This window comes from Saccostrea cucullata, unplaced genomic scaffold, assembly GCF_032062105.1.
Source record: "Saccostrea cucullata isolate Sc308-1 unplaced genomic scaffold, CSIRO_AGI_Scuc_v1 ctg6666, whole genome shotgun sequence".
Classification (NCBI taxonomy): Eukaryota; Metazoa; Mollusca; class Bivalvia; order Ostreida; family Ostreidae; genus Saccostrea; species Saccostrea cuccullata.
In genome coordinates, this window is record NW_026929517.1 from 12,107 (window position 1) to 20,290 (window position 8,184).

Sequence of the window (8,184 nt, forward strand, 5' to 3'; positions counted from 1 at the left end):
TCAACTAAATCATCTATGTACGATACAGATATGTCAGACTCTGTGGTATCTTTTATCGCTCGCTCTCCAGGATATATCTTAACGACGTAGGAATGGAAATTACAATTGTTAATTGACAATTTGTCGTCGTTATTTTAAAATGTCGAGTTAAAGCCCACAGCAAGTGTTTTCTTCTAATCACTCAAAAACCTTTGCTTCATATCAATACATAAATACATGTAGGTCTGCTAATAACGGAGCACAGTTGGTACCCATCGGTATTCTAATAGATCGTTGGAAGACCTGGTCTCCAAAAACCACATAGATATTGTCAATCGGGACCTCAAGAATCAAGAAAACTAATTCGTTATAACTAAATAATATAATTAACTCGTTATAACTAAATAATTAATTCGTTATAAGAGAAACACCGAGTCGGACATCTTACGAACGAACGTAACCAAAAACGGGGATCAGTCATTATAGTTCAATTTTATCGGGATTTCGGTAGATCAAATCCCCACAAGATACGTTAAAGCCACTTCTTGTCGTAGTCTCTACCGTTACGCTACAATACGTTTTCATGGATATTTGAAAGAGCAAAGGGGTTCTAGAAGTGAAATGAAAAGAAAATTTAAAAAATGTCTTTCTGTGGCATGAAATAAAATATAAATATAAATATAATAATATGTGGGGATCTTTTCACGGAAGGGGTCGAAGGGGAGGGGGACTTTTCGAAGGGCGGTAAGGGCAATAAGGAGGTCTGGTCTTATTAAATCAAATTGCAAAAACCCAATAAGAAATTCTTGTTCAAAATATTATAAGCTGCGAAAAATAGATATGGTTAAAATACACAGGTATTGAAGTCATATCATAAATCCAGGGGGATGCCTGTACGTAATTTGTCTGTTGGTAAAGCTTCTTCTTACAAACATGTATCTTCAAAATTTTCATATAATTCTCATGGTGCTTGTGAACAGGACCCCACCCCGCCCACCCTGAAAATCCCAGACCCATATATATATAATTTTTAATTTCAGTGTAAAAGCTCAAAGACTTCTCGAGATATTGCTTGAAACGAAGGTGTAACAGACGGACAGAATTACAAAAAAAGACGGGCAGACCGAAATTAACATTCTCAACTTTCAGGGGTGGGGGCAAAAATGGAAGTTTAGTGAATTTAGTGTTCTTGACATATTTTAAGATATAAGATTTTGAAAGCAAGTTCCATATAAGCATGCTATTACAGAACGTACCCCCCTTTTCCCCAACCCCTCGAATATATATAAATCCGGGTCCAAAGATTTTTTTGCTTTTCTGTGATTAATATCATTTACAATTTACAACATACAAAATTCATGCTCCCTGTTAAAAAGTTAGAGATAATTTAAGATGCTACCGGCATGATCTTTTAATAAAAAGTGAATTCTATGTACTTTCTGGATTCTGGATCTAGTTAATATGTACTAGACGGTTAATTTATGAAAGAAGACAAATATTAATATCTCTGTGGTTGGCAGTGGGGAGGCTGGCTGGTCTACAAGCACTTGTGATAAGCATATGTGTGCACATACATTTGAAGAATGCCATGATAACTAAGTGAATTAATTAGATGACAACTAAATAATTTCAAGTAATTCACAATTTTAAAATCCAGTATTTTTTTGTCAAAATTCTCGATTCAATCTTTTTTTGTTAACAATTGCTCTGGCCTTCAACTCGACCTTCAGATATATCGATGGCATATTGTGAATTAACAATAGTGATTTTTATTCCTATGTCGATAGGATATATCCAGAAGAGCGTGAGATATAAGATATCACAGAGTCTGACACATCTGTTTCATACTTAGATATTTTACTTGAAAAAGACGTCAATGGTAACCTAACAAGTTATATGATAAATGTGACGACTTAAACTTTTCTACCTTCAATATCCCTTACCTATACAGCAATATATCTTCATCACCTGCATATGGCGTTTATATATCTCAGTTGATTTGATATGTATGAACAATTTCGAGATAACTAATTCCTTATAACGAGAAACTTATTCATGATGACGAGATAATTATAATAATTTTGTTTTAATAACGAGATGAGTAACTTGTTATAACGAGATAACTACCGCGGTCTTCGTTATGACGAGATATAACTATTTCGTAAAAGGGAGAAATCTATTTATAACGCGATAACTTTCTCGTTATAACGAGTTAAATACATTTTTATGTTTGAGAAGACTCCTACCTTAACTTTATCTCATGTGTCACATGATTAGTGCAAATTTAAACTCTACTACTGTAACAACGGTTGCTTTGTATACTTATGTGACTTATTGAAATTTTATTGACCTCAAGAGAAATAGATATAAAAGTAAATCCTTTATGGATCTTTATAGTTGAGCTTCAAAAATACTAATAAAATACTTTTATATATATATATATTTTTTTTTTTAATGCATTATTATAACCAAATTTGGTAGAAGTCCTTCAGATCAACAAGAGGTTGGAATAACTTTTAAAAAAAGTATTAAAACTTCTTTTATACAATGGTGTATTTTGAATGAAATACGGGGAGATAACAAGCAGTATTCGAGCTCAAAAGGTCATAAAACATTTGAAAATAGAAGCCAAAAGGGCACGACGTACCTCAACAACACAATTTCTCAAATTTATAATTGCAAAAATTAAGTCAAGGCGAAATTCACAATTGAGTTATGTTATACTCCATTAAATATTTATTGTCATACCTAAACTGGCGTTAAAACAAAATAAACATTATACATTCTTATTGAGGATTGTTACTGCATTTCATACGATAAACTGTTCTACATTCTACATTGTTTCCTTGAAAAGAAGACCAGTTGTTACGGGTTAAAAAAAAAGGATCAACTCGAATGGCGCGTCATGGAGCAGTGATAAGATCATTATCAACGAAGAATGATACATTTATGCCAATACTTTAAAAAAGAAAAAGGAGTTCTCGTAATCAGAAGACAATTAATTTTTTTTATTACAATGTACTATACAATTTTTGAAATGTTTAGTATTCGCGCACTACCGTCTATTACTTTTTTCGTTATCCCGACTTTTCTTTGCATAACAAGACTTTATGCTAAAACAATTTACAATTTAATAACCTTTTAAAAGTAAACGATGATAATTAGTACTTCCTATGAGCCAGTTAATTAATTATTCTTCAGATAATACGTACTTTCATTTGTACCTTTATTGTCCTACTTTCGAAAGTTTAACCTTAAATTTTAGGGAAAGGTAGTAAAAGTGCTGCCATACTGACTTTGTTCCATGATGTCTTATCAGTAATCATAGTCCAAGGATAATGTATATAACGTTTCTTACTTTGTATTTAGTCGTCAACAGGACAAATACAAAGGTGAGTACTGCAACTTGTCAGATTGCCTTCGTTATGCTTTGTTTGAGATAAAAGATACCACAGAATCTGAAACATTTGTTTCATATTTGGATATTTTACTTGAAAAAGGCATTAATGGAAATCTACCAACCAAGCTCAGTGATAAGCGTGATGACTTTAACTTTTCCATCGTCAACTTCCCTTAATAGTGCAGCAAAATACCGTCATAACCTGCATATGGAGTTTATATATCTGATTATCTCTGTTGATTCAATATACAAGAGTATGCTCTAAGCTCTAATATTTTCAGCAGCAGCTATTCATCATGTGAATATGATTGGTGATGTGACCTGAACATTATTTTGAAATTTTAGATTCATCTGTATGGTAGGGGGTGGGCGATTCAAATGGGGTCAAACAAAGACGGTGTATTCTAAGAAAGGTGGTTTTTTCAATTCCTCTTATATTTTGCGCAAGAGTCCATTCTTTCTATGGAATATTGTTGGACGTTTCCTGTAAATATGCAATTCGATTTTGGAATTTCTATGTACATTCTTAGAGGGAGATTTATGTAAGAAATCAACGTTTTTTTTTACAAAAACCTTGTTCCCTGAACCCCTAGCTCTTACAATTTTTGCAGTAGCAAAACCATCTTAATTTTGGGATGTGATTGGTGACTACCATTTAACATGCACTTATTTTTTTTAATTTTACATTTTCGTTTTCATGATTAAACGAGGGTAAAAAAAATAATTATATGATATTTTATGGAGATAACATACGGTATTTAAGATCAAAAGTCCATAAAACAATCCAAAATAGAAGCAGAGCAAACAGGGACCTCCAAATCATCAGAGGTGGGATCAGGTGCCATGGAGGAGGGAGCAACCCCTGCTTAGAGCTTTTTTATATATATATTTTCTGTTATACATCGTAAAAAAGTGACTCGCATAATATTCATGTAATTTTTTCATTTCTTTTTCAAACCTATTTAAATATAATGAAAAAATTATATATTTTTTCAAGCGAATGCATTTTTATGGTGTTCACATTTTCTAAAAGAACATTCATGAACACTTCTTTGTACGCTATTTATGCAATATGCCCTTCCTGTAAAATTCGTAGGAATTTAAGGCGAATTTTATATACAATTTATAAAATCATTGAATATGGCACTCAATCTTTGAGCAATTTCACAGGACAGATATCTAACTAATAAAATTTTTTAGAATATTTCCCGCAATCCTAATAATGACAAAACACACTTACCGATAGTAACTAGTATTGAGCTTCATCATAGTGATATATAATCATTATCCATGTAAAATGTGTAGTAAATTCCTACTGACTGAATATCACATGCAGTTCTATATATCAGTATAGTGCAACTCGGTAAGTATGGTGAAGTTCCATATGCAGAGATTTTTCCAATATTGAATTATACGTTTCGACCCCTAATGCATGTAACTTCTCAAGTCGAGTGTTTCTGAAAATCAAATTGTGTTTTCCTACAGGTAACAATATGTCCTCAACGTGGATAGGCGTCTTACTTCTGGTAGCCACGGTCGGTAAGTAACTCAGATTCTCCGTATGATATCCTTACCTGATATCCTCAAGCATAGCCATGTCCTTATATCTATCTTAGAATCAACTGTATTTTTCTAACAAAGTTAAACATGGATGCAGAGCAATAAAAATTACAGTCACTGTTTAACATATATCCAATACAGGACCTTATAAGCTCACAGACTTTGTTATTTTAGTGGTTCAGGGCCAGGATCCTGGTAGTGTTCAGACACCTACAGCTTTCACAAAAGGTCAAACAACAAATCTTCACTTAACAAAGGGGGAAATCATCGATTTTGACAAGAGAATAACAGAAGTGGGAGCTACCTTTGGCATCAATTCAACATTTATTTGCCAGACACCGGGACTCTATGCTTTCACTTATTATGGCTTGACTGAACAGGACTGGGAGCTCTGGGTTGAAATGTATAAAAATGACGAACTGATTGCTTCAAGTAAGATTTAAAAAATATATATATATACATTTCTTTTCATTTATTTTTAATTACACTTTTTATCTAAAATATAAATTGTTTTTCTTGTTTTATGAAATAAACAAGAAGCAACAATTTCTTACATACAGTATAAAGATGATAAAGATAAATGTCTGTTAAAGTTAAAATGCTTATTTCATAAGAAATTTTTCGTTCTTTCCAGTTTATGGTTACACATACGCTGATTATGCGGATGCTGGAAATGCCGCTATTGTTCACTTAGATGCTGGTGACAAAGTCTACTTAAAGGCCCATGATGACTACGACCAGACTCTGTATGGACAAGGAAATGAAGTTTACACAACGTTTACTGGAGAGCTTCTGTATGCTGATAATGTTGGTAAATACGGTGAAAAAAATCTAGTTATTTGAGAATATAGCAGAATGGACTAAGGTTTACTTGAATACAGAATTTTAAGAAATTGTTTCAACAGTATTACAGACGCACTGGTCACCATATATAGTAACATGCAAACAATTTAACATTGTTAAATGAAATTACTTTAAATTTGACCCTTTATATAGAAAATGATAACAACTCTATTTTTACTTTACTGGGTATTTTGTGTATTTTTAGAGCTGGACGCTGTTAACGCCTATGGTGCTGTTGGATTTTCTGGAGTTATGACGATGAACGCCTCTATCAGTGACGGATCTGCCGTCATTTACGACAAGGTCATCACTAACCTTGGTAATGGGTATGACGCCACTACTGGGACGTTCACAGCGCCTGTTGAGGGGACCTACGTGTTCCACTTCCATGCTTTGTCCCATTCCGATGAGGTATGCAATGTGTGATATTACCCTGATAAAAAGTAATATAGTTTAATATAATTTACAATATCATTGTTAAATAAAGTTAACAAAAGGAAATGAAAGTTTTCACTATAGTAAATGAAATTATATTAACTATGCATTTCAAATTTGTACATTTTGTTTTGAAAAATTCGTATAAGCAGTTTTTCTGGCATAGGGGCCATAAAACTTAGACAAGCTCACTTTTATCTCAGTCTCATTTTTCCACTATATACATTGTATTACTTTCATAAAAGTGCGACTAAGATCACAAATGAGCTTGACTAAGTTTAATGGCCTGATGTCAAAATATATTTCTTGTATAGGAAGATATTTTGTCAAAAAAAATCTCATTTATATGCAATTTAAGAGATAGTTCGGCTTCAAATCTTCAAAAAGGTTCTAGAGTAAAGTTAAATTGCAAATCAAAGTGTCAAAGTTAGATCCATAGTTAACTATAGTTAATTTTTGTTAGGGGTATGTTGCAACCACTATTGAAATAACGACCACTATTGAAATAATTATATCAATAGTGGTTGAGAGTGCATTTCAATAGCAAACATAGTTAGTAACCACTATTGAAATACAACCACTATTGAAAAAATTATATCAATAGTTATTGAGAGTGTATTTCAATAACAAACATAAGTAATAATCACTATTGAAATACGACCACTATTGAAATAATTATATCAATTGTGGTGGAGAGTGCATTTCAATAACAAACATAGATATTAACCACTATTGAAAGATGACCACAATATTTATTCGGTCTTCATTATTGTGACTAAGCGGGGAAGAATATGTGTATGTGTGTATGTAGTGGCCATATTGAAACAATAGAATTCAGCAACAATGTCGTTCTATATTTCATTTGTGCCTCTTGGACGTTAGATCCGTGAAAAAAAATCGTAAAATTGAAAGCTTTATTAAAATGAAAATTAGATATATTTCTTTCAACTCGATGCTAATAATGAGATTATCAAAAGTGTTCGGTGTGTAATCGTGTGTGTGTCTTAGCGCCAATCTTGAGAGTGAATATTAATAACGTTCTTTTAAAACATTTAATAGGAGGCTTGGCTTGAACTGTTCCACAATAGCCAATACGTGGTAGCATCTTATGGATACACTGTGGGGTCTTATGCCGATGCGGGTAATTCTGTTCTTCTTCACCTCAAAAAAGGCGACACAGTCAAAGTGAAGGCCAGGCCTGGTACTGATGTCAAGCTTTATGGAGACTCAGATGAATATTACACCACGTTTAGCGGCGCGCTTTTGTCACCAACTCTTCACGGAAGCGGTAATAAAAAGTCCCTGTAAATAAAAAAATCTAATATTTGATACAAATTCATTGTCAAGCATATAAACACACATAAAGGTACATATTTAGTATTTTCTATGCTTGTCTGATGATTTGTGTACAGATTTAGATATAGAATGACAAAGGCTAACTTATTTCTTTTTACAATGAGAATATTCTTCTCTCAGTTTTGTCATGAAATATCTTCTTATACAATAAAGGTCATAACAGTCAGCAAGAAATAGCCTTCTCCGTTGGTCTGACACATAATGAGGCTTCAACAAATGGTCCAAAAGTGGTTTTCGACAGAGTTTACGTCAACCTCGGACAGGCTCTGAACGTCAACACCGGCGTCTTCACTGCCCCCGTTAGTGGTATTTACGCCTTCCACTACCATGTATTGGCCCAACAAGGAAAGGAAGCCTGGGTAGAGCTTTACCATAACTATAAGTACATCAACTCCCTCTATGGACACACTTCCGGAAGTTACGGACCGGGAGGTAACTCTGCCACTCTTGAGCTGGTTGCCGGGGACACCGTCTTCCTTGATATTCAGCATCACGACTCCTTTCTTTACGGAGGTGGAGATGAAGTTTACAGCACATTTTCTGGTTATCTCTTAGCGCCAACTGCCAGTCATCATCCAGTTGTTGGTTAGACACACTTTTTGTTAAAATAA

At 33.5% G+C, this 8,184-nt stretch overlaps 1 protein-coding gene across 1 annotated transcript; it reads left to right on the plus strand.

The window, feature by feature from the left end:
• The first annotated feature begins 4,868 nt into the window (after window positions 1-4,868).
• LOC134281088 (uncharacterized) lies at window positions 4,869-8,184 on the plus strand. Its single transcript, XM_062763553.1, has 6 exons — window positions 4,869-4,918; window positions 5,114-5,371; window positions 5,574-5,750; window positions 5,988-6,193; window positions 7,277-7,505; window positions 7,727-8,184. The coding sequence occupies exons 1-6, from the start codon at window positions 4,873-4,875 to the stop codon at window positions 8,161-8,163; spliced, it is 1,353 nt and encodes a 450-aa protein (XP_062619537.1). The 5' UTR covers window positions 4,869-4,872; the 3' UTR covers window positions 8,164-8,184.